At 42.0% G+C, this 27,680-nt stretch overlaps 1 protein-coding gene across 11 annotated transcripts in view; it reads right to left on the bottom strand.

Annotated features, from left to right (window-relative positions):
* KCNIP1 (potassium voltage-gated channel interacting protein 1) overlaps nt 1–27,680 on the bottom strand; it is a 498,864-nt gene that overhangs the window by 130,187 nt on the left and 340,997 nt on the right. Inside the window, exon 1 of one of the 11 annotated variants that reach the window (XM_032702736.1) lies at nt 14,523–14,732. The exons of 6 other annotated variants lie outside the window; for them this stretch is intronic. In XM_032702736.1, the coding sequence (XP_032558627.1) occupies nt 14,523–14,622 (100 nt within the window). In that variant the 5' untranslated portion in view covers nt 14,623–14,732. Of the gene's footprint in view, nt 1–407; nt 546–1,858; nt 1,962–14,522; nt 14,733–27,680 lie in introns of those variants that run through there. 4 more of the 11 variants (XM_032702744.1, XM_032702750.1, XM_032702742.1 and 1 more) reach the window with 4 other exon arrangements.

The following is a 27,680-nucleotide window of genomic DNA, read 5'->3' as shown; positions in this document are numbered from 1 at the left end:
TTGTTTCAGTGTGAGAGAAGTTTTCAGACATGCACAACTACCAACATGTGGGAATTATATCAAAATTTATTACTAAACAGAATATAACTAATAGAATATATAGAATATACTAACAGAATAAAAACTATAGAAACTAAAAACTATAGAAACTTTTTAGTTTCTATAGTTTGTAGATTGTAAATACACAGTATTCATACAATTTCTACCACCCCTGGGGCCCTCCCACATCAATCCAGAAGAAGAACCTTCAGAACGATGGCTAAAGTCTCTCTTTGGATACCGCGAGTTGGGCTGCACCCCTTACCAGCTGCTCAGCCTCTGCCGAGGCTCCTCCTGGACTGCAAGGGAACACTTGCTTCACCAGGTCTGCAACACGAGCTACAGGGAGCTTTCATTAAAGTCCTTACCCAGAAAAAGCCTGCTTGGTTTGGCTTCTCTCTGTCTCAGCTGTAGCATCAGCTTGACTGCCACGTGGCAAGGGGGGGGCATCCCCCCCATTCCTCATCCTTTGGTTTTTGGCTGCCCTCAACCAAACTTCACGTAGGGCACCTCTGGGCTCCCTCTACCTGCCTCTATTGCTCCAATCTCAGCTCCGGTCGCTCTGTCTCCCCACCATTGCAGGGGAGGTGACAGCAAGACTGCTTAAAGTTTCTCTCTCTCCTCTGCCTGGAATTCTTTCTGCTCTGCTTCACGATCGCCGCTGCTGCCTCCCCCACTCACAGGGGGGAGAACGGCAAGGAACTGCCATAGCCCTGGCCACAGCACCGGGGCCGCAGGGTGCCCAGGAGCACCCCCGAACTCGGGGCTCCCCTCAGCTACCTCATGGCTCCAATTCTCTCTGCCAACAACTTCTCTCTTCTGGTCTGTGTAATATGCTAATTTTGCAGGGGCGAACTGCAGCTCTCCATTGGCCCTCCATCAGAAACTTACTTGGGATTAACCATTTCCAGCCCCAGGGGAGGCTAGACAAGTCAAACCATGACACCAGTTTCTATTCAAAAAGAATAAACACAGACATCTAGACCTATGGTGGGATAATCATCTGCAAAAATGTAGTACTGGAAAGAATTTTACTGGAATTAGAGCTCCATTAAAAAAGTCAGGAGCTATAAAGGATCAAAAGCCATATGTTACAAAAAATAGGCAAATGAACTTCTATAATACAGAAGACATCACTTACGAAAGCCAAACAAAATAGCCCTTCTACTCTTCTCCATGCTATCAAGGCCTCAGCTGAGTACAAGATTCAATTTTGGGTCCTGTACAGGCAGAAATATATAAGCCAATTGAAGAAAGTTCAGAGTAGTGAGAATGATCACTAGCCTAATAAACAGAACCTAAACAAGGTTCTCAGGAAGGGAGAGACCAAAAAGAGATGGTAGGTACACTAAAGGCCAGGGCAGAAGAAGATACAGACATGTATCTGTTCTACATGTCCTTGGAGGATCAGAGGAATAACTGGCTTCAAATTTAGCAAGAAAGAATCAATCTGGTATGAGGAAAAGGTTTTCCACTGAAGAAGGTAACAAAGTACTGAAATAAATTACCTGGAGAGATTGTGAAGCCTCTGTGTTGGAAGAAAAACATTGCCAGAAGCCTATGAGGGACAGATGTATGGCTAACACTGGGTGCAGAGGGGTCTGTGCTATGGCAGTGCCTCTTTGCTGTGTGCCCACACTGAAGCCTGCCAGCTCACTGCCATACAAATCCCGGATGAATCATGGAAAGCAAACAGATATTCTGTATTTGGTATGGAAACTGCCTAAAAACGGTATCTTCCCCTTTCCTACTGAAGGTCTTCCACACCTTATTACCTTTCATATCTGCAACACCCCAAGCACAAAAGCCCTGTACATACCTGCAGATGTTGAGGGATAGTAGGAAAACTCCCAGCGAGAACACACAAGGTCATGCAGAAAGGCAGTGACAGAGCAAATACCACTGGTTTCCCTGGCTCGGGAACCCTTGCTGTCTCCAGCTGCTCACTCTTCCCTCAACTATTTTAATATGGATATACAACATTCATTAACCTTTCTCACCGGACCAGAAAACTAAAATCCTACTCCACTTTCCTAAGCTGCTCAGGAAGTTATTCCCATCTTGTGCTCATGCATAAATTTAGAAGCAATTTAATTTTCTGGACAGTAAAAGTTCTTAATTATCAGAGTTCAGGCACTAGAGGTAGGTGTTCCAGAATTACACGCTCTGTATCTGTCAGTTGCCATGGTCTGTGATATGGCCATCCTGACTACACTGCCAGAATTAGCATTCATTTTTACACCATAGGAAATAATAATTAAAAAAGGTACCCGTTTCCACCTGTCTGGGTCTAGTTCTGCACACAATATCTTAACACAAACCCATGCTCATCAATGAAGTGAAATATCTCTGTGTTCCTCCTGGTGCATCCTGGGACACTCCTGGGGCACATCTGGAGGTAACTTACTCCTCCTGCAGCATGGGCTGCAGCATGCTTCCTGAGAGCATGATTTATGAACAACCATCCTGCTACTGCACAGGCCTAGAACTCTATGCAGGTGTAGATTTTTTTCTACTTTCCTGGCTTTTGGTACTTTACTGAGTTTGCTACAGTGAGTCTTGTACATATTCTGGACAATAAATGCTTTATGGGGTACCTGATGGCTTGTGACTAGAAAGGGCTGGACTTGACATCAGCATAGTCCTTTAGCTGGGCTCCACCTGCATCTGGAGTTGGCCAGCAGAGCCCCTGGATGCTGGCCCTGCCTGTGCTCGTCTGTTCCTCCCACCTCCCTTTTCTCCTTCCATCGCCTCTGTCCTGGTTTACAGTGGAGGGTGCTGTCATATTGCTTCACTTCTACTGAGCGATTGCTGTATGATTTACGTGCGCGTGTATTTGCGTAATGCCACACCGTCGAGTTCAAAGTGGTTTTCTCGCTTTCAAAGTAGTCCTTGTGAGTAAGTTGTCCCAAGTCTGATGTGCACCAGGTTTGTAGTTTTGTTTTTGATTGAGTACTGCTGTGCTATATTCTTTTTAAAAGTCTAGCTATTCTGGGAGAGGTGTATAATTTAATATGTTCAATAGTTTTCTTGTCAGGCATTCATGTACAACTTTCTTCATCTTGCACTCAGATCTTTGATATTCTGCAGTAATTGGACTTATTTCATTTGTGTTTACTTTTATGACCTACAGTAAATGCTCCCTTTTTAGCCAAGGACTGTTAAAGATTTTGCCAAAGCCTACAGGAGCCTACCAAGCTTTCTGAAGCTTGTCATGGCAGTTTTCAGGCAATTCAGAACACTTTTTGTAAGGATGCTAATGTACAAATTAATATAGCCTGAACACTGCATTAAGAAAAAGCTCTTCCTTACAACAGCAGCTGTGAGCAGGCAGTATGACTCTCTCAACCTGCTCTATGGCCAGATGCACAGCATTCCAGATTATTTGCAGTGGGCCAAATATCCAAGCAGAGACCAGGAAGAAAAGCTTTTCTCATAGATATTGCTCTGAAGCCCATTGATAGGCAGTACTGGTCTCCCCATAGAAAACAAAATGAGAAACCTGAAGATACAGTGCAAGGGAGATCTTCAAAACCTTCTGCAGGGGCAGAGTCAAAGTCCCACGGAACTTGGAGCCATGAAGCTGATCTAGGGCTGCAGAAAACAATGGTGTGAAAGAGTAGAGCTGTAGAACATCTCAAGACTAGTCATGCCATCTCTGCCTGTAAAACCAAAATTAAGGCAATCAAACAATTTCCTTTGCAAGCACGATTACACATCCAAGGACAAGTGGAAGGCTATTACTATAGGGATGGGGGGATGCATTCCATGACTAAGCAAGCAGGCTCTTGCTTCTTCCAGCTCTATTCATTACCTAGGTCTTTATTTTGGAATCAGGTTCCTTTCCCACTGAATAGATGTGGGAAAGCTGAGCTGCAGGAATGAAGGCAGGTAAGGAAAGAGGCCTGGAGTAATCACGACTTAAAAGACAGGGCTTCAGGAAATCCTTCATAGGTCACACTTTTTAATTTGTCTCTGATGCTTGCACTGGTGGTACTCAAGTGTTTCCTACAAGTCCCATCATATTTGTCTGCTTTCTTCTCAACAATACATGCTCGTTGTATGAGGAGCTGTCATTTCTCCTCAGTCTCAATGGTAGCTCCTTTCAATCTTTTCCTTTTATATTTAAAAAGACCAGTTGGGATTTCTAAGCATCTGAGCTCAAAACATTGCTTTTAAAATCAAGAAGCAAAACTGCAAACAGCTGAAGGGAGCACTACTGAAACCTTCAAAAGACAGAAAGGAGCATAGGAGCATAAATGCTCCAGTACAGCCTGCTGATTCCCAGTGTGTTCACGCAGAATGCAAACCTCTGTGTGGCAGGCCTGGTCGGCTTGTTCTGAGCAGGACTGACCACGGGATTTTCCTGAATGCCTTTGCAGGTACAAGCAGGTGGTAGAAACTTGAAGAACCTCACCATTCTTCAAACCCCCTGGTCTTCAGGGAGTCTCAGCATAGGCTCCTCCAGTTTTAAAAACAAGAAGAGAAAAATCAAGGGATGCAAGGGTTGGACAGTAGGTTAGGGGCAGCTGAGGGTGAGCAGATGGCCAGCAACAGCCAATGCTCCTCCTGACAAGGAGAAACAAGCTAGCAGGCAATCTTGCTAAAAATAAATTAGGCCAACAGGAAGCATGTTCATACTCTTAGGAAAGAAAGCCAGAGGAAGCAACTACTGGAGCTATTTTTACTTACAAAAGGGAAAACCATCATGGGTTGCAGTAAAGGAAGTAGCTAAGTTAGCATGGGCGACAGATTCAGATCTCCCCTGTTCCAGTACTGTATGATGATTTGCTTTTATCATTCCAGTAAGTTTTCAAGTAATATTAGACTGGTAGAGCAGCTCACTTGCTAGACCTAGACACTTGCTAGTCCTAGACCTAATGCCCCCTGAGTTGCAATTACCTCCCGCTGTCAAAAGAAAGCCCCAAAATGTGTCCACCAGCTGCTGCTCATGCAGATATCAGCCTGCCTTGTGCATGAGCATTGCTGCCACACAGGGAGACTCTTGAGGACTGGCCATGGACAAAACGGAAATGGAGAAGGAGCCCTCTGATCCATAACTTCTCTTTGGTCCACTGAACCCTGACCTGTCCATCCCCAAGTCTTTATTTAACCTCCTGAGATAGCCTTCTTCAGGCTCTTTCACTCCCGTGGGTTCCTTTACTGCTTTTTTCTGGAGTGGGAAGATACCTCCTGAAGTAGGATCCTTGATACCCTCCTTTTGTGTTCTTTTTCTGGGTTACCCCTTCATCCTGTGCTTTTTAGTTCATACAAGGCAACAATCCTCCACTCTCAAAAGACAATTCAGATTCTCCTCTGGTGTGTAACACTGTAGCCTCTAACAGAACAACAGTATATCACCGCTGAGGCACAAAAAAATTATTTGCCTACATTTTCAATGAAATACATTAATTCAGTGTATATTAACCAAGGCATTACAAATTAGTCACTGTATGTGAGACAATGTGAGCTCAAAACCTTGAAAAATGTGCTATAGAAAGCACAAAATTTTGAATTATACCATAAATGAAAACCAAGATGCATCACATTTTTATGGAGTACCTCTTCTTTTTCCCCTCCTAAAATATGCATATTGTACAGTAAAATTTTGACAAAAATGAACTAGGGAAAAACCCTACCTTTATGAGAATGTCAGAATTAGGTCACCTTAACATTGTTGGGATGTTTATTGAATTCATATTTTTCTACCTCATCAAATGACAAAACAGAAGTTCTTTAAGAACAGTAACAATTCAGAGGTCAGGACAAAAGGCAAAAAAAGGGGACAATTTCAACAACTGTAAAATCCTTTGAATCCAAGAGAACTGAACTAGGAAGCAACTTTAAGCACAGAAGCATCCAGTTAGGACAAAACTGGGTCAGGTGTTTAATGGAAAAGCACTGACTAAAGCAAGAAGTTTTTTTCCACTTCACATTAAAGTAAACTTAGATTAAATAACAAGCCCAAAGCTAGAGGGTTTTGAGATACAAAAATAAAATTGACATTCTGTCAATATGACTTAGGATTAGTTAGTAAGTAGAATCCTGTGTGTGCCCCAGAGAGGTGATGTCCACTACAGTGGGCTCTGTGGGAATCACGAGGCCACAGAAGCTTCCCTAACCTTCCAGAATGATCCCAGATGATGAAGCTGTAAATAGAGACAGACTTTCATATCGGCTCACTGTGTCTTGCATCCAATTCCCACCTGTCTTGTCCCCCAGTAGGAATTTTCAGTGATACATGTGTTCCCTTTTGAATGGCAGTACAATGCTGCCATGGAGCCGTGCACCAGTACTGACACGTTAACACAGCAGCTCACAGTGGCACTCAGTGGCACTCGGTGCTCACCCTTTTTTGTACTCATACAGGTTCCCTCTGGACACATAGGTACTACCAGTTGCTGACTGAGAGAAGAAGTCTCATAATTTTGTGGAGACCACTTTGAGCAACGTGGTCTAGTGGATGGGCAAGGGGGTTGGAAATAAAGGATCTTCAAGGTCCCTTTCAATCCAAACCATTCTGTGATTCTATGAAACTACAATAAAACCTATCCTAGTGCAGTTGTGAGCTTCTCTAATTTTTCCCAGCTGCTTTGGAACTTTAAAATGTCCCTGTAGAGCCTCTAGGGAGACTCTCTCCAAGCATGCCTGTTCTTACACTCGGTAGCATCATGGATCACCATGTATTTGTAAACACAAATATATTTATCTAATTAGGATATGAGTATGGGTCCCTGGTGAGCCTCAGTGTCCATACCTCAAGCCTACCCGTGCTCATTATGGATTAGCTGTTTCTCAACATCAAAATCTACTCTTTACCCTCTAGGTCACGGACCTTCTTGGCTTCTGGGGTAGAAGTAGTTTATACAACTGGAACATGAAGTGTTGTGTTATTTGTGAGGCTTTTTTATTATTACTATTGTTTTTAATTCCTTTCTTGCTTGTTTAGGCAAAGAAGATGACTGGTCTGCACAACTGGACAGTATTGTTTCTAATCAAAAGATACTAATGTACCAAAGAGGTTGTAGCTGTTTCTGACTGCTCAGACAGCATGAAACAGTGCTTCAGCATGGCTGAGGGAATCTTTGACGGTTTTTGTCATTTTGAAACTCATATAAATATTTTCGTAGTCTGAATTTTAGTGAATATAGGAATTTGTGTAATTACTATTGTGAATATATTAACATCTCAGAATTCTTTTCTCAATGAAAACACCAAAGAAATCAAGTGGAAAAGATTAATTAAATTCTTCTTTTCTTTACAAGATTTCCAATCCAAATAATGATAAAAGTGAATTTGTGGTTGCACAAGCAACTACAAAACAAGGCATTTCTCTAGCTCGCACCAAAGTGACTTCTCATTCCCACCTAGTGATAAAGGGGAATAAATTGTTCAGCTTTCATCAAAAATCAACCAAAGGCCCCTCTGGATATTCTCTGGGTACAGCTGCTCACACATAACAGCCTCTGCAGTCCACCTGTGACTAAACCTATTAAAAGCTAAGCTGAAATAAATTATTCACACTGTTTAATTATGTCATGAGATAATAATATAGACTGTATTAAGTGGGATTTCAAAGGCTAGACGAGATATATATATATATATATAAAATTTATATATATTTTAAGGGCAAGTAAGTTGATATATGCTATATTTTACATACATACATACATATGTGTGTGTATTTTATGGGCAAATAAGTTAATCTTATATTGTACGAGAGCTGTGTCTGCCTTTGAAAAAATAGCTATGCTTATAAATCCCAACTGAACAACTGGACCTTATAAGCAGTCTCCTTCCATACGTAAACAGATCATTTCCTGACAAAAATATTGATCAAACAACCCTTGAAAGGAGGGCATCCTTAAATCAAAGAGAAGAAAAAGCTCTGTGCACACTATGTTTGGAAACTGTGCAAATATGCTTACAAATATCAGGGTCATAATATAGCAATTTTCTGTTTGAGGAGAAAACCCACGTGAAGAACAACGTGAGAATTCTGTGTTATTCTTACACCAGTTTTGAGTGGCTGTTGATTCCCCTGGTTTTTCACAGCATGCTGGATGGACTAACATCTGCCCTGATTGCTCTAGCTAAAAACAAGGGGAAACAGGATTGCCCAGGGCACTGCCATCATATGGGTTGTACTGTACCTCCCCTCTGACTGAGATCCTGAGCATGGAATAAGGAGGTGTGAAAAATTAAGGCCTTGGAATTCTGTTTAAAAAGAAGCCTGGGTGAATGGGACAAAAAGGACCCCGTGCCGGAGAGCCTTCGGGCTCCATCTTGCAGCCTGATGCTGACAAGTGCTCAGGTCACAGGAGCTCAATATCAGGGAATCACACCGGCCCACGCTCATTAACCTCGGCCTTTAATTGCTATGCTCTGCAGGTACTGCACTTCTGAGAGACTCAGCTACTTACAAACTTCCTCAGTAGAGGTGAATCATCAGGAACTACATAACACCCTTCCAACCAAAGGGCCCAAAGGAGGAAACCGGTGCTGGTGGCTGGTGCTCTTGGACCTTCCCCAGAACATGCAATGCAGCTGCACTCTGTGCCTGCTGGGGGTCTCAGCCTCACACTGCCATTTATGATAGTACAAGTAAGGAGCGTGATACAGTATGGGACTCACCATGCAAACAGATCTCCAAGATAAAGTACAGTATTTTGGCTTTGTCTTTTGGGAGGAAAGAAGGAAAGAACACTGAGTATTGGTTAAAATGCCTGCTTGGCATCTGTGCTGCCAAGGTCCATTTGGGTTTGTCTTGTTACAACCTTCAGCTACAACTTTCCCTTTGGTCTTCTTAGACAGGTGAAGCAGGTTAACTCTACTTAGATGTCTTCTCCCTCCACACTCTGAGATGCCTGATGGGTTCTAGATGATGTGTAAGAAACAGACCTTGTCACCTTATCTCTCTCAAAAATTCAATCCCACTCCTATCAAAATTATCAGATCCTCTCACCCTCCTTGCTGTTGTCCTCTGTCTAGGATGTTTAATAAACTGAAACAGCAGCTGATAAAAACTGTGACTTGCCTGTGAGAATAAAAATAACCCTTTTGCTTGATGTAGAGGAAGACCAGGAATGTCAGCAGTGTGCCAATGAGATAAATCAATTCTATTCAGCCACTGTGATACCAGACAACATTAAAAAAATTCTATCTTCTAAATGCATTTTTCAGTGTTCTTAGAAGTTCTCTTATCTTACGCAGTAGTAGGAATCAAAGACGTAATTCTTGCCCATCCTGCTCTGTCTGCAGTGCATGCTCTTCCCCACAGAGAACAGGTATATTCTTCTGCCTTAACCTGCTTTTCTGCTTTTTTTCATCTTGACAGCCTATTAGGAATTATACACTAAGACAGAATCTTACTTTATCACTTTCCACATCTGAAGGAAGTGTGTGCCTGAGTAGTGTACTGAATACAAGAAAGGTGCAGTGGTATATGTATCTGGAAAGCATCAAGTACTTTTAGTGGAAAGATTTTTCAAGTGTAGGTGATAAGCAGAGATGTAAAATATCCAGCTGATATTACAAACTAAGAGTAATGTAATATTAGTGTAAAAAAATTAAGATCCGGATTCTGCATTACGCCCACCAAGTCTCCTGTGACAATCTCTCATCCAACTTCTAAAGCATGAATTAGATCATCACTGTGATGAGTCTGTCAGTGGTGGCAGAATGAAGAGAGAAGTTTATTACGTGCACAGCAGTACATAATAACACACACTCTTAGCAGATTCTTAGGGTGTACAGCCTGCTGATTTAGTACCTGTCCATTTAAATGTTCCAAATATTTTATGGTCAAGGTTAAGCTTGGAGGAAAATGTATCTGGTCATTACTTTTAAGTCCATTTTACTTGAGAATAAATTGAGTATTTAGAGAAAAAGACATTCCATCTGCTTGAGCATCATCTTGAAAAAATGAGAAAAAAACCTCTGGCACACTGCTGTCACAGTCAGAATGTAGAAAACCATGGCAGATGCTAGCAAACAAGTTTATTTCTGTTCAGGAGGTCCCTCTCCTTTGGTTGTTCTGTGTTCACAAACAGTGGACAGTCTTGTTGGCTCATGTGAGTGTGCACAAGTGATTTGCAGGCCAGAGCTCCTCTGTAGGTATAAATACTTTCTACTGAGTCCATCAGTGACTCAAAAAGCCAAGAAAGTGCAACAGGTAAAAAGCCCAAAGTTGGTACTAGAAAACCGAGTACTCGTTTCTCCTGAGTCCACAGCTGAAGCATACACCCCAAAATGCATTCATTAATGACAGGAAATAACACCTCTGAAACTGCCCAGTTTTAGATTAATTGTGCTAACTGGTACACGCCAAAGCAGAGGTGATGACCAAGAGCTGGAGGCTCTCTTGAAGGCACATTGTGTCATGTTGTGGGCACATGTGTCAGTGTGCACCAAGTATTGATATGTATGAGAAGAGAGACAGCAAACAACCATGCTGTAACTACTGTGGGAACACAGGGAAAACGTTACAGTTCTGATAATGATTTCCTTTCAGTCAGCAAGGATGTGAGAGCCAGCCAGTCAGCTATGTCACCTTCTCAAGTATAGCAGGTATCTCTCAGTTCTCAAATCTAAATGCATACACATAGTCTGGAAGCTGCTGTTTTGGCTCAGTCTACCCACAACCAGTCCTTTATACTCAAGGACATCTTCATTCTGGGGCATTGGCATGATAATTCTTTTAAAGACAAAGAGCAGTCACAAATGGGCCAGAAAGAGGATTAGCAATGGGAGAAACCTGAGTGTGGGCACCAGAAAATACAAAATCAGGCTTTTCAATCTACTCTGTGACCATATATTTCTGGAAGTGCTCTTGCCTTCTGCTGTGTAGAAGTGTCACTGCAAAGTCTCTGCTCATGTTGCCACATTCTGTCCAGTTGGCCACATGCAGAGCCACTAGAGCAGTGCCATCCATAGCCCTGCCTCAGGAACACTGCCACTGGCTCTAGTGAAGGACCCTTGTTTGACACCCAAATACTGCCAAATAGCCAAGCCAGAGCAAAGCAATGTATGGGAAGTGAGCCAGGGCCTAGACTTAAAAAGGCACTTACTTCAAGAACATAAAGGAAGAAAATGAAAAGGAGGCAAGAGGTTTGAGGAAAAGAAAGTTAAATTTCAAGATTATATGCTACTGGCTCTCAAAAAGATGGGAATTAATATACAGGTGTTCAAACCAAACTAAGGCTGCAAAGTTCACATGGAGATTTGAACTGTAGTTGTCAAGAGCATCATCTCATTCTTCTGCTTTTCTCCAGTGAGAAACTTCACTGTTTCCCTTTACACCATAACAGATTCTAGGACCTTGTAAACCACAGGCTGAAGCTGAAAGACAGGAGATTTCTCTAGGAACATCTAGTGTTGAGCACACTGTTCTCCACTATATTTTAATAGAAATGGAGCAGATGGAAAATGGTATGGGAGTGCTTGTTTTTTGTGAAATTCTGTATGTTGTTTCAATACCAGTTTTGGATAGAAACAAAAGCTCAGTTAGGAAAACTCTGAAGTCCTTCCCTTTGCTCAGTTACTGACAGGTGCTTTGGGTTAATGCTTTTGCAAAGCAGTTTATAAGTTTGCGTGCTCTATGTGATGTTCAGACAGAGGCCCTTTCTCAGTAGCACAAAGCCTGAGCTGGCTCACCTGTCCAGATGCCCACAAATCTTACAATAAGAGCAAGAAGGCAGCCAGAGCCAAGGACTCAAATTGAGCACCAGCATCTTCTTTTAGTGACAGTGCCCTTCAGTAGAGCACATTCATTACTGACTGGCTGGAAGGGTGACAAATTTCACCAAGTTTCACTTTTTTATGTCCGTAGTAATTTGGGTCCTTTTCCTCCACTTAAGAACATACAGACTTTAGATTTTAGACTTGTAAGTTATTTTGAAAGTCTCTATATAGAAAGTACTGATGATTTTAAATGATAACTACATTGGTTTCAACACACAGTTTGTTAGCAGTGTACTTTTGTTTATACTATTTCATATAAACAAGGTCCACAACAGTCTGGGGAAGCTGAAACCTCAACTGTGAGTTATGCAGGCCAAAGGCACCTTCCAGCTATTTCAGCTGTTTGCTAGCACTCCATATGCTGTGCTTGAGATTCAGCATTCACCTTCCTACAGCTGAATGTATCCGATACCTGTTTTCTCTTTGCTTAATGAAGTCCGGCCACAGAAATTTGCTTCTTCCTAGGGTATCACACACTTGTGGAACATACACTGAGAGTGTAGATTTCTAAGGAGCATCATACTCTGTGATTTCCACAGCATCAAGCAATGCTATTAAAAATAATGGAAGTTAAAAGTAGTTAAAAAATTTTCTCACTAGAATATTAAGTGTAATTTCTTTGTATAACAACTAGCATGTAAGTGTGAAGAACTAACCTATTGTAACAGTCAATGGTTTCTGCTAGAAAACGATGTGAGACCACCTCACTCAAGTCATCTTGCCATTACAGCAAAGCAAGCAGCAGATTTTGCAAGGATAAGAGCTTCATTAAGTATGTGTATGCTCTATGTTCTTATACAAGGGTGGACAAGGCAGAAGCAACTGCAATGAAGCCATAATTCTGTACATGTTCAAACTACAGAGTCTGAATGCTAGCTTCACTTGAAGTTCTAACATCTTAATGTGAAGTTTACCTCATCACTTTTTCAGTAAAAGTCACAGTATTTTCATGTAAATTTAATCAGGAAAAGAACTACACATCATTATGATTTGCTCTGAATTATTCAAATATTCCCAAACCTTCCCTCTCCTTAGCAGTCAGCAGTACCAAGCCATTCCCCCCTCATGAAACAAGTACAGCTCACGAGTACACTGGAGACTGGGCACCAGGAAAATGCAGCTACCCAAACCCAAGAACTCTCACCCAAAACTTCCTTCTTCAGTGTTCTTTTTTTTTTTAAATTTTTTTTAACCAAGTGGTTAAATAGCATCTGCCCTTCAAATGTATTCAGGCAGACAACAAAAGGATTCCAAAAATCCAGATGCCGAGAGGGACCTATTCATAATGGACTTTGCTAGAGCTGGAGACAGGAAATTAACTGTACATCTGGTACCATCTAACACCTCTCTGTGGTAGGAACACACAGACTTCTGAAGACTCACAAAGCCCAGAATAAATGTATTTTCTGTTCTCTGCAAACTTGCACAGTTTGATTATTTCGATAGCCCTGGAAAAGCTAGAACTGGTATATAAAGTACCTGCTAAGCAATCTATATTGCTGTCCTAGCTTCAAAATGCTTTGTGCCAATCATCACCAGGTGCCTCTTAATTCTTCCAAACTTATAAGAAGTCAGAAAAAATGCTCAAAGCAGCAGGAAGTAGGAGAAACAGATATATGCATGACAACTAAAATAAAGCAAACAGTCAATGAACTAAAAGTTTTATAACTTTCCCCCTCTACTTCTAGTACTTGCTGCTAGTCTCCAAGGTTCTTCAAATCTAGTACCAAATGTTGTCATGTAATTAATGAGGCCAGCAAGCTTGCCTTTTCCAGGTTGTCATGAGCTCTGAAGAAAAAGGAGTAATTGTTCTGTAACTGTGGGTAGCTGAAAGTTATTCTTAAAACCTGTGTACTTCTAGCTTACCATGAAAAGTGACCCTCAAGTTTCTATAAAAAGCAGCTGTTCAATGTATATCATATTCAGGAGCATTTAGGAACACTGTAAATCTACTCTGCCTATTAAACAATGAGGCTATCTGCATAGACACATTTTGATTTATAGAGCTCACAGTCTAAAATTCATCCCTTTTGTTTCTATTTAATATAGAAATTTCTGTAATATTAGTGTTTCTACATGAATTACATTGTTAATAAAAACAGACAGGTAACAAGAATTAAAATATCTTCCACAGTCAGCTCTCTCAAACTATTTTCTACAAAGCATATTTACATTTCAATCAGCAATGTTTTCCTAAAATGTACATGAGACTAGAGAGCAAGACCAGGCAGATTTGCTAAAGATAAATATTCTGAAAGAGGGCTAAACTGATTATGACAGAAATATTCATCCAAATAAGCTTAGTAAGGTTTTTGGATTTTCTGTTAACAATAACCAAGAGCTAAAAATAAGCCATGATATTTCTATAAATTAGAAAAAATTGAGAAGATATAATTATAAACTTACTAAAATGTAAACCTTTCCTTCAGAGCTTCAGGATGAAAGCTGCAGTTTACTAAAGCACACAAATCTGTACTGAAGTTCTTGAAACAATCTTAAACATAAACAAAGAATGGTTTAAGATTATGTCACATTTATTTTCAGAGTTGCAATGAAAGCTATAATACTATACAGACATTTAAATATATTTCATTTGTCTAAAGAAAGCATTTAAAATTATTTAAGCTACCTTTCAGCTCCCCCAATACTCAAACACTGCACATGCATGTACAGATTAAAGTATAAGCCTCTGCAGCAAATGGCTTTCATAATAAAATATTTTCTATTTCTTAACATCCTACCTTCATAGTTGCCTTCTAGGAGACCTAGATGTTCAAGTGCCTTCACAAATCCAACAATTATCACCAGTACAAAAAGCATTTCAAGTCCCTCCAAGTTCATCTTGAAAAATTATTTATGTAAAAGCATCGTTTCTTAGGGAGCGTCCTGATTTCAGTTAGACTTGAATTAAAAAGCCTTCCTAGTCCAAGACATGCCACACAACCAGATAAATACAAATGCTAAAGAAGCCTGGAATATTCGCACCATAAAACATTTCCATTGACAGCCAGATGAACACAGGAATGTAAGGAAGTCTTACCACGTCTGCATCACTTGCCTGCATGGATACAGATGTTTCAGTCTCTAAGGGAACAGAATATACAGTAACCACTTTGTTTAGCATTTCCTGCTTGATAGCTAGTAAAATTGTATGTTTCTTTTTCACACTGAATTACAGCTTTAGAGAGATCTTTAACAACATAGAGGAAAAAGTCCAAACACATTCTTTGCTTGATAGTGAAGTTCAGAAAACTCAAAGCAAAATTATTTCATTTAGAAGATGACCTATTGCTGTATTTCCCTAGAGACTGGAATACACCTACACAAGGTTAGCCATCTGTTTGAACAGCTTGTTTTCCCACACTGCAAACACATTTTACATCAAATACAGGAACCTAGGAACATCTGAAATACAGCAAAAAGAGACTTTTTAGGGGGAAATCAGTTTAAGTTTGAGGGATCTGTGGGAAATAAAAGCCTTTCCTTCCTGCTGCCCAGCCCCAGGGACTTGTGCAGATGGTGAACAACTGCCCCTGGTGCAGGTCAGCTGCTGCTCCCATGGTTGTTCCAGGTGAGGAAAGGCAACAAATGGCATCAAGGATACAGTATACCCATGGCCAGGACTGCGTGCAACTGACTGCTCTGCCTCAGGAAGCACTGTCCTGAGCACTCAGAAACACTGAAATTACATCCAAGTCCTTAGGCATGACAGTTAGGAACAGATTATCTGAAGGATCTTATTCTGAGGCCCCTAATAGCAGCCATTAGCAAGCACTTGTCCATCCTTCCTACTTACCTTCCCTTACCTGTCCAGATTTGCAGCCAAACATGCACAGAATTACAGAAAAGACCCTTGCATCCTTTTGTTCTGATAAATTTTGGTTATTTTGTCTGCCATGGCTGTGACTTCCGTGTATATCACTTAACACGCTCATTATTCTTCTAATTCATTTCGGGACAATCTAGCCCTGAATCTAGCTCTATGTAAAAGTTTAAACTTACATTGCAATTGTAATTATTAAACTATTGCATTAATAATACTCATCTGAAAGCCTGAAATCCAGCTCAGTGTTTCAGTTACTATTTTTTTAACCATTTGTGTACTTCTATCTTTAGTTGATGCTTTATGTTAATGTCTCCCAGGGCATTCTTGTAAAGTTTCATTAAGCACTGAGATTATGTTGTGAAGACTTAAGCCAAGGCTCTCTGTATGATGGCAGTGGACCCTCCTGAGCTGCACAATGGACCCCGTGTTGCTGTTCATAGCAGAATCAGTCCCACAAACTCTTTTGAAAGGTGTAAATTGTTTTCTTATTGACTTTAACAAAGCTTTGCTGTGTAGCAGGGTGTCACTAAAGGCCTGAGTGAAGCTCTTTTCTTTACAAGTATTCCGATGTATTACTAATTTATAAAGTATCAGTTCCCTATAATTGACATCATTGGCCTCTACAGTTTCTCTCAGGTACCCCCATCCAATAATAAATCTTATTCTTTTCTCTCCATTATTGAACTTCATTTGAGGAACTCACAGCCCTTACCAAAATTCTCATTGAACCTCCTGAGAGCAGGTTAAGAATTTACTGAAGTATCAAATCCAATTATCATGGAAATGAAACCACCTTTGGTGGCTTGTACTGTATCTCCATGCTGACTCCTGGTTTGGGGCTGATGCCCTGTGGGGGTGGCTGCAGCAATGGAAGAAGAGCCATTGACAACACAGGGGTAAACCCATCTGGGCTGCTGCAACTCTGGGGGTGAGTCACGTCAATGCTCACATGGCCAAAAGTCGTGCCACTGAAGAACATCAGAGCAATGAGCAGGTGGATAAGGCTGCCAAGACCGGAGTAGCTCAGGTGGACTATCTCATCCTTGGGAGCAGAAGGATGAGCTATTTATAGCCTATGGGCCCATGGAACATTAGGACATCTGGGAAGCGATGCAACATCCAGGTGGGCTCATGATCGAGGGGTGGACCTGACCATGGAGGCCATCACACAGGTTATCCACGAATGTGAAACATGGACTGCAATCAAGCAGGGCCATGTGAGTAAAATCTCCCTGGAACAGAGGGCAGGGACTGGGTTTCTATATAGTGAGACCTGGCAAACTGACTACATTGGAGCACTGCCACCAACACGCCAAGGAAAGAGCTACATACTCACCATGGTGGGGGCAATGACTGGCTGGCTGGAAACATCCCCTGTAAACCAGGCCACTGCTCCAAACACCATCTTAGGCCTTGAGAGACACATTTTGTGGTGACACAGTGCCCCAGAGAGAATTGAATCAGATAATGGGACTCATTTTCAAAATAACCTTATAAACTCTCAAGCAAAGAAAATGGCATTGAGTGGATCTATCACATCCCTTATCACCCATAAACGTCTGGAAAGATTGAGAGGTATTAAGGGACTGTTGAAGACTATGTTAAGAGAGCTAGGTAATGGGACATGGAAGCATTGGGATGCCAATTTAGCAGAAGCCACTTGGCTGGTCAACACTAGGGGATCTGCCAACCACCCAAACGAAACCCCTATAAACTGTGGGAGGAGATAAGGTCCCCCTACTACACATGGGGAAGTAGCTGGGGAAATCAGTGTGGGATTTTCTTGACTCAAGGACCAGGGTGTACTGTATGTACAGACATAAGTTATAATAATTTACAGCAACAAAAAATGGTTTAGTACAGAAATCAAAAGAAGGAAAGACTGCCTGATGGAAATGGACCAGGACAGAGGGTAAAAAGAAGAAAGTAACTTAAGCTTAATTTTGGTCACGTTTAAAATCTCTGCTCCTATTAAAAGTTACATGAGCTGGGTAATGCCAATAAACATTCAAAATTAATTTTATTTCTGTTTGGAAAGGGGATTTCTCATAGTCCAGTGCACTTGTACCTCTTTTCTGGTTTGCTGCTGCTCTCAGCTGAGCTACCAACATAACCAATTAACAAATACATAATTTCTTTTTCTTGTTAAAAAATCTGTTTTGTAGAAAATAAAACTGTTCTACAGAAATGGATTTTTTTTTAAACAAAAATTGCATTTCCAGAGCAGCCTAGCTCTTTGACATGCCAAGGCATCCTCCCTCCCTCAGAGAGATAGAGTACCTCTTCTATGAGGAAAGGCTCAGAGAATTGGATTGTTCAGCCCGGAAAAGAGAAGGTTTTGAAGTGACCTAACTGAGGCCTTCCAGTACCTGAAGGGAACTTACTGAAAAGATGGGGCAAGACTATTTACAAGAGCATGTAGTGGTAGAACAAGGGGGAATGGGTTCAGATTAAGAGTAGGTTTAGATTAGATATTACGAAAAAAATCTAGGGGTGAGGGTGGTGAGACCCTGGAACAGGATGTCTCATCCCCAGAAGTGTTCAAGGACACTTGGATAGGGTTTGGAGCAACCTGGTCTACTGTAAGGTGTCCCTGCCCACGGCAGGGGGTTGGAACTAAATGATCTTCAAGGTCCCCTTCCAACCCAAATCATATTATTCTATGATTCTCCCTGCTTGCATTCAAGAGGCAAAGTCCAAGTTCTACTTTAGCCCATGTGAAGCAGAGAGATGTCCTCGCTCACCGCCACAGTTTCAAGCAGGGGGAGCCTCTCCCACCCTCACTTAGAAAGCAGAGAAGGGACTTGTGCTTTGCCCTTGTGACACTTCTGTTACTGAATTATTGATTGCTTGTACCCTACTACCTGGAAGCAATGTGAGGGTTCCTCTTTTTTCAGAAAGATAAAAGCAATTTTTTAACCCAGAGTACTTCCCAGCTGTTCTCTGACCAGCCCAAGCTGCCAGTAATCATGTCTTTGGGGAAAGACAGAGAGAAAGAGATAGAGAAGAGGAATCTACTCAAATAAACTCCAATCAAAACTTATCTAGCTTCAGTGAGCCGACAGAACAAAGCTTCAGGCTGTGCGTTCCATGTTTGTTACATCCTCACAGCAATAGATCATATTTGTAAGAAACTTTCCATATAATTTTCAGTTGTTCTTTTTTGAGCCTCAGTGATTCACTGTGCAGGAAAACACTCATGTCAACAAAGAAACACAGGAGTGTTCTGGGAGAAAAATATCCATTTGCCATTATCCATGATTATCCATTCAGCCATGCTCATGCAGTGCAGTGGTGGGCACTGCTGCCCACATTCCTCCTCTCTGTCCAAGGAGGAAGGCTGGGTGCCTGACCAGCAGGCAGTTGCAATGCCAGGGGGCAATTGTCCAGCAGGACTTCCAGGCCATCCCAGCACATGGAGGGACAGAGCACAACAGGAAATCAAACTCTGTTACCACTACAATGCACACACCAAATCCAGCATTCCTGGAGGTGTGGATGCTTGCCCTAAGCAACTGCTTCATTAGCACAGTTAAACAGATAGTTTTCACAGCATGAAATAAAAATTAAGATGCATGAAGGACAGAACAAAAGGGAGAGAGAAAGAGGAGAAAGGCATGGGTAAAAACAGTAAAGCTACAGACAGCTTTTCTCTCGGCACACTCTCAGGGAGATCCTCACATGCAGTGCTCTAACGCTGGATAAAGTTTGAACTGGTGCAGAACTGGACATCCAGATGTTTCTGGCAGGTAACATGTTGGGTGTAACACTGGGACCACATGGATAAATGGCTCATGCCAGTGTCATCACCACGCTTGTGAGAAACATCAGCCTTCTGCTCCCAGTAAACAAAGAGAGATCTCTAAGCGAACTCACAGGTGCATTAGACAGCAAGAAGTGGGATAGCAATCATGAGAGCACTAAGACAGTATCCATTTGTTAGTTAACTTTTCCTGTACAGTTACCCTTTAAAGACCTGTCTAAGATTTGGACCCACAGTGTCAGTTCACAGTACAGATAAACTGCTCCTCTCATTTCGACTTGTAATTTCTCCTCTATACAAACCTCCTGTTTTCTTATCTTTCTTTAAACCTTGGAAACCAGGCCAAGCCCAAAGAGGAAAAGACGACCTGTTTGGCAGCAGCACTTTGATAAGATGTTGTGGTTTAAGCCCAGTTGGAAGTTAAACCCCATGCAGCCGCTCGTCTTCCCCTACCCCGTCCAGTGAGAGAGACAAAAGGCAAAGATTATGGGTTGGGATACCAATTTACTGGAAACAGCAATGGCATAAGAAAACTAACAGTAACATCGACAATACTAATAACAACAGTATATAACAGAGGGTGATTACATGCAAAATGCTCATGTAGGCCAGTGATCTGACCCAGTGCCACATGGCTTCCTCAGAGTAAAGAACATGATGACTCCTGGCCCCGTCATGCCCACCACCCCCACCCTTGCCCACCACCCCCCATCCTTCCCAGAATTGAGAATCCTGCAATTCTTCCCCCCACGGGTGACATGGGTGGTGTTGATTAACAACCCAGACATGCTCACATGGCTCCAGGCTACAGCTCCTCACAGCTATGGCAAGAAAATCCACTCTGTCCTGGCCAAAACCAGGACAAAAGGGCAGCAACCAACAGCAAAGCCACTGAGATTGCCCTGCTCTAATCAAGACCAACCATTCATGATGGTCTCAGAATTATAGTCAACAACAACTGGAAACAAGAAGGTCACTGCAGATACCCCTCTCCATCACTCATGGGGATCCACCAGGGATGCAGCAGCACAAGCAGGGCTGCAGATTTTCCCTCTGCTCCCTGGCCCTTCACTTCACACCAGAAATAAAGACAGGGACAGTGACAGCTGCCACGTGAGACTGTTTGAAAAGTCAGGATATTACACAACTGCACAACTAATTCAGGACAGGGATTCCCAAGCTAGTCCATACGCTTCTGCTCCTCAGTTCTTACATTAGTTTGCTCCTTTAGACAGTAACCAGGCTCTCAGCTGAGTTTTGTTGCAGCAGACGCTGTCTGAGCTATCCTTTTATTAATAGCATGATTATGGTATAAATATTTTATTCTGTGGTGTGTAGGAGGCTTCATTATGCCTCGGTATCTTTGTGTGCACATCTTTTTTAAATACAGCTCTGTTAAGGCAAATGTGTCAGTTCCAGCTCTTTCAATATTTCTATTAATGCTCTCAGTATTTTCTCAAATGCTGATAATAATTAATTCCAGGACAAATTATTCAATGAATAAAATTCACACAGAACATTATAATTATTTTTTAATAATGTCATACAAAAGGATGCAGTGAGAATCTAATGCAGATGGGAATTAAGTCTTAAAAAAAATTAGTTGTCATTTTCCTGTTTTATGCACTGTATAACAAAACCGTACAGTCAGGATTCGTTAGGTAATAGGACAGTATTTTCACATTTCAGTGTTTCACAGATAAACTTTCCCAGACAAAGCCATTCTGCTCTCCTGGATTTAGCAAGGAGGACAGATAACACAATGCACAGAAAGCAGCTGAACCTCTCACGCTGTAAAAAATTAACCTGTAAAGGTGACAAAAGTGCCTCCTTGTATCAAAACCTGTCATGTCAAAGTATGAAATTAGAGTTAAAACAGACAGCCACCACAGGCACGTACAACTGTCAGCGATGTGGGCTGTTTGCAAAAGCACTGCTTGTGGATGCTCATTCCCTTCCTGAAACTTTAGTCAAATTAGCTATATTACAGTGATGGAGCTTTAGAGAGGCCTCAGACCCCCCAACTGCATGGCAATGGAGACCGTACCAAACACCCAACACAGCCGATCTCCGCTACAAAAAGGAGACAGAGGGTGCTTATGGTATGAGAAAAATACCCACGTGGTGCACAGAAGAGCAGGGAAAAAATAAAGCAAATTTTCAGAATGTTGGTGAAATTATAGTTTGAAGAATTTTTCCTCTAATCAAACACAAAGAGGAATGGCTGGATTGACCCAATCCTGCCTCTACAAGCCATATATGATACCCAAGAAAGGAAACATTTTACCTTTTTTTACATTTCAGTCCCAATTTATGATTATCACATAGGAAGCCATTTCAAGAAGCTTCCCTGAAAAAAAACACACTTAGCACAGCATACAGGCTTGCTAAAAAATCAAGATCAATTTTAATCTTAAGTGAAGCTCTCACCTTCCTGGTCTTATTTTAGAAAATGGACAAGATTATATCCTACCCTTGGCTTGCAGCTGGAACACATGGCTGGCTGTGTGACCGCTGGAGCAGTGCACCTGCCAAGAGCTGCAGGGACACTCCCCCACACTCCTTCCAAGGACAATTTGGAGCTTGGTCATCACATCTGACCTGCAGATTTTGCCATTCATTTTTAAAAGTACATGGCAGCATTAGTAGGCCAGTTGGCCTTGCTTTCTAAATTCTAATTGTAATGAGGAAAAAATCATCAAGACAAAGTCATGATTGAGAGGAAAAATGAGAATTATGCCTGAAGACAAACCATCTTGCAAACTTTCACACACTTTCCATCCACATGTGTGCTATAAGCCAAAGGAGCTGCTATCTGTAGCATTAAAACACGAGTTCATTTTAGTCACTGGCCAGGGCTGCCTCTGTTTCCAGCCCTGGTTCTGGTGCTGGGTGTCAGCTCCACTGCTCTCCTGCCATTCTCCTATCTGTAGCCATGGGGAGGTGCAGCAAGCAGCAGTCTGCAGGCTCAACCCACCGTATGACAGCTTCTCCTCCCTCCCAGCCCTCAGGTAAGGTAACTGCAGCTTAGCAGTAAGGCAGGAGGGGACTCCCCACCACCACCATCCCTGCTGTGCACATCCTGGGGACCATTCACTCATCTCTCCAGCTACTTTCCAAGGTCTCCTCCATTCATGAGGGGGATGTCTATACCAGCTATTCAAACCTACCTCATTCAAAGGTTTGATGAGAACCAAGACTGTGTCTACAATGTCACCATTAAGAGCAGCAGAACTAGGGTCTGAAGTAAAGCTTCCAGACCTACTGCAACTCCCACTGATTCAATTTCATTGGAGATTTCAAAATCCTTCTTGAAGGAATCAAATCTTACACTTGATCGCTGCTCTCTAAAATAGTAACTTTAGCCAATGTCATGTCAGATAATGTACACTGAGAGCTTTGGAAAGGTTTTATATTAATGGAAGAAACACTACATTGGTTTTGAAGTAGCATTTCGAAAGACATATCTGGTGTCTGAAGGCAGTCTGTTGTGTTACCAGATATCTGTCATAGTTCCAGACAAGGCATTTAAGAAATGGAGACACAATATGCTGCTTGACATGTTAACTGCACTGAAAGCTGCGTGGTTTGTCTTGAGTATGGAAGCACTCTTTCTCTTACACCATTTTCTATTAGAATTGCTGAGTAAGGAAACTATTTCAGACTAACTCGGTGAACTTTTCCTTTCTCTTCTCTCTTTTCAGAAATTAGAGCTGTAAATTCAGCTATGCAGGTGTCCTAGTTAGAACAGCTGGGACCGATTCATCACTGGATGGGTGTAGCCCAAAACTGTGTATTCTATAGCCTTCCATGCCATTTCCCAGAAACTATTGTCAGTAGAGGCTTGCGAGGTGGGGGGATGTTCCTGTCCTCATGCCCTTTTATGGAATTCCCCACTCTGAGGGAAGGACTGAGCACCCTTTTATGGAATTCCCCGCTCTGAGGGAGGGACTGAACATTCCTGCCTGAGTTGGAGAATATATAAACCTGGAGTTTCGGAACATTTTCACCACTTGTGGGATCCAGAGGAGGACTGCAGCTCACTGCTCACAGCCAGACTGCAGCTTGCCGCTCTCAGCCAGACTGAGACCACCACCCTCGGCTGGACTGCAATCACCACTTTTGGCTGGACTGCAGCAGCTCTCCCACCGGCAGGTTTTTCCCCTCTCCCTTTGCTTTGGACTCAGGGGGGGGCCCAGGGAGCACCGCTTTGTTTGTGCCCCGGGGTGCTGGGTTGTACATTTGGGCTTTGTGGGTTAGGGCCTGTTCCTTGTCTGTGTGGTCGTACTTATTGTATTATTTTATTAAGTCGTTATTCTGACTTGTAATCTCTCTCTTTTGAGTTGGTTTGGTTTCCCCTGCTGGTTAACTTTTAAACCAGTACAGCAGGAAGTACTGAAATATGCCTTCTGCAACCCAGCAGGTCACCAAAATTCATATCTTGGGCTCACCTACCACACAGTAATTGCACCATCATGGCCCTGAGCAGTTTTCAGTAAAACTGAAGCCAAGAAGCTGATCCTGTACATCTGCAGGAATGACAAGACTGCATTCACAGGGCTGCTAGAGATGACTTGTAGAGACAGATTAAAAAAAAATAATTATAACTCGACTCAGGAAAAGTGCTCTCTGAGAGCAGTCTCAAAGGGCTGACTCACTCCTTCTTGTCTTGTCCCAGGCTGTGCTGGATGTGCTTTGAAATACGGAAGCGTCAATGGAAACTCTTGCTCTCCTGCAGATGCCTGGCCAGAAACCCAGGGAAATGAAATTCCATACAATAGGTGTCAACACCCATCTCTGCAGCAGGGGAAGTTGAGTGTGCTGTCAGTACAGAATAGTGGATGACATGTGGGTCTGATAACAGTGGTGCCCAGTGTCGTGGGGTAAGAGGCTCTTCCTTCTTCCCCCAGGGGGCCCTGAGTTAGAAATGGTTAATCCCAGATGAGATTCCGACCAGGAAGACCAACAGCAGCTGTTCTTTTTTCACTCCTGTGAAACTGGATATCACAACTGCCAGAAGTGAGTTGGCAGAGGCAATCTGCTGCTGTGTCTGAGTGAGTGTGTGAGAGAGAGTAGCCAAGGGGTGCCCCCGCAGCCCTGGCCAAGCTAGGGCTGAAGGCAACATGTAAGAATGAGTGTGTATTGTGAGGGAAGAGAGACTCACAACAGTTGGAGGTAAGGGGGAGAGAGAGAGGCAAGTTCCTTGTGAGGAGGCCAGGCCTTCTTCCCACCCCCCCTTTTCAGCCAGACTGCAGAGCTCGGGACAGTTCATAACTGAATCGAACGCTTGTAGCAAAAGCTGAGCGGGGGCTTTTCCCTCTCACTGTAAGTGGGAGTGGATGTGAGGCTTAGTATTTTGAAGCTGAGCCAAAGAGGATGGGCTGATAATGAAAGCAGCTCGGTGCCAGGGGAAAAAAGCCCCAGGCGAAACTGGAGACGGACCGAGGCAGGTTCGGAGGTGCCTACCTTGGATTTAGATGTGGCTACCGAAATGGAAAACTACAGCAGCTACGGAACAGAGACAGAAAGTCACACAGCAGAGATTGGCACGGAGCCAAGGAGCACAGACTTAGAACTATCTTCTTGGACTTTGTGAGGAAGAAGAGACTTCAGTAAAGAGCTAGAGGTTGGTGGAGGGGTGGATCAGAGAAACCCTTTTCCCTGAACACTCCAATGGCTGTTTACCCATCAGCCTAAGGGCTTCTCCTGGACTGAATTATGGGAGGGGCTCAGAGGGATGATAGAAGTGTGTAATATTGTATATATATAGTTGCTTTTAGTTTGTACAGTATTTATTTGTATAGGAATAAATGCATATATATTTTCCCTTCCCCCTACAGAGGTGTGCCTGCCTGAAAGTTTCTCTTCAGTGTTGAGGTAAAATTGTGGGAAGGTGGGGGAAGCTTGGAGATTGGATTTTTTTTTTTGGGGGGGGGGGTCAAACCACCACACCCAGTCTCTATGAACATTGAATGAAAACTATGCAAACATGGTAACCATATTTTACATGCATTTTACAGAGGAACTGTAGTTGGGAGGACACCTGCAAGAAGACACAGAAAGCCAAAGGGATGTTGAGCCCCAGGACCACTGAGGTACCCAGTTTTCAGGTTTTCAGGCTCACTACTTCCCACAAGGGGGAACTGTGGAATGTTGTCAAATTTCCTAGAATTCCTCCTTAACAAAGAAAGGTTCACTCTAAAAACAACAACATTTATTGATTCACAACAGACAACAGAAAGAGAAAGGTTTATAAAGACAAGGTGACAGGAAAGGGAAAACAACCAAATTTAATCTTCTCATCTCCAAAAGCAAATTCAACAGGCTTTAGAGAGCTGGCAAACTACCAACCATTGTGTAACCCACCAACAATTAATATAGGAGACGGAATTGCTTTTCCAGCTTTGCTTTTATGCCATACAGTTTTTCTTGGTGATACATTTACCTTTAAACTCCCCCACTCCCTCATGCATTTATTAATTCTTAATGAATTAAAAAGGAAATTCCACTTTCTCTTCCCAAAGCATTAGTTGGCCTCAACCCTCTAGAGGTACTAATAACTTTCTAGTAGGTCAAGTAACATTCCATGGTCCTGACTAAATTATTAACAGGTTGTAAACTCAGAGTGAAAATATACTTCTGAATAGTGGGAGTCAAAGATCAACACTTCCATATATTGTGCTTATATTTAGGAGACTTATCAACAAATAAACTTTCCTGAAAAATGTAGATAATGCATAGGGCCTACTAATGCTTCTCAGCTCAGATCAAATCCACCACAAAACAATTGCTTTGGGGTAACTATCTCTGGGGCGTACAGAGACAGACATCCAGAAGACCTAGAAAAACTGTATAGAATTAGGAAATCACTTTTCGGTGTGATGAGTTCATCACAGTGCCAATTTATTCTATTAGACTATTCTAATAGTCTATTATACTAGACTATTTATGGTTCTAACAAACAAGGAGAGATGAAATATCATGGACCTACACAGAGAAAAATTATGATCATCTGCACACTGGGATAATATCGAAAAATTGCTACAGGAAGAAACAAGTTACTGATGAGAAACTGGAACACACAAAATGCAATACACTGCCATGGGACAGAACAAATACATCCTTTCTTAAGGCCCTTCTGTTAAGAGGAAAAAAATGTAAGTTAATTGAATTGTGGGGCTGAAGTCAGCTGGGAGTCAGTTGAAAACAGGCAAAAGAATTGTACATGCATGAGTCTATCCGGAACAGAAAAATATACCTGTTGCCTGAGACTTCACAGACAGCCTGCCTTACAGCCACACTTCCTAGTCACAAGACACAACACTTTGCTTGGTGTAAAATATTTCTCTTTTCACTGTCAAACATCTTCCCAATAGCAAAATGTTGGTAATGCAGACACTCCTACTAGCTTGAGTGGCATCAGTGAATGTGTAGCTGTGCTCAGTTTTTTCAGGAAATAACAGGACTGAAGTAGAAAGCAGATGGACAGTAATCTGCAAGTTTTCAAATATCACAGATACATATATCTGTTGGTTCCATGGATGTTGCCATTCTTTTGGCATGCAGGAGACAGTCCTTGTGATAGGACTAAAGTTCTGTAAAATCTGAACTAAGCTTGAGAAGGCTACAGATATTTGCAATTTTACATTACCACAAACACCAGAAAAAGTGCTTCAGAACTAACCAGATTTGTCTGTGGGTTTGACAAGAACTGAGCTGGGCCCATGTTCATGATATGGCACTTAATACACATCTGTGCACTAATAAGACATTATTTAAAAGCCTGTGTACTCCTCAATACATACATGGCTACTGAGCATTCAACTTTCACCTCAGGAAAGAAAATGTTTGAAGAATACATGGTGAAACGGAGTTTCAATAAAAAGCTTCAATCTTTACATAAATTACTTTACAGAAATCTTAAGACATCCTCTGTCTTTCAAACACTTACTGCCATACCCATATTGCAGGCTTCAGAAATGGGTGGGTTATCCAGAACACCTGATGGTGTACCACTTTCCATCATTGGTAGAAGCATCAGCAGTACAGAGAAACAAGAAATTTAGGGAGAATTCTCCCATTAGGATTTTTTCTGACTCGAGGGAGCTGTTTTAAAGGGAAAATGAACAGTGAGAAATAATGCAAAATGAATCTTCACAAATAATCAAAAAGGCCCTGTTCTTCTCCTCCAAGCCTGTTTCATAATGAATTTAACTACACTAAATATCCTTAGCTTCAGGGGGTAAATCATTAAACTACAGATAAAAGTTTTGTTTCAGGGGCAATAAGCTTCTTTCTCAGCCATCAAAG

This window comes from Chiroxiphia lanceolata, chromosome 15, assembly GCF_009829145.1.
Source record: "Chiroxiphia lanceolata isolate bChiLan1 chromosome 15, bChiLan1.pri, whole genome shotgun sequence".
In the NCBI taxonomy this organism is placed as follows: domain Eukaryota; kingdom Metazoa; phylum Chordata; class Aves; order Passeriformes; family Pipridae; genus Chiroxiphia; species Chiroxiphia lanceolata.
Note: the sequence above shows the minus strand (reverse complement) of the source record. Positions and strands in the feature narration are given on the sequence as shown.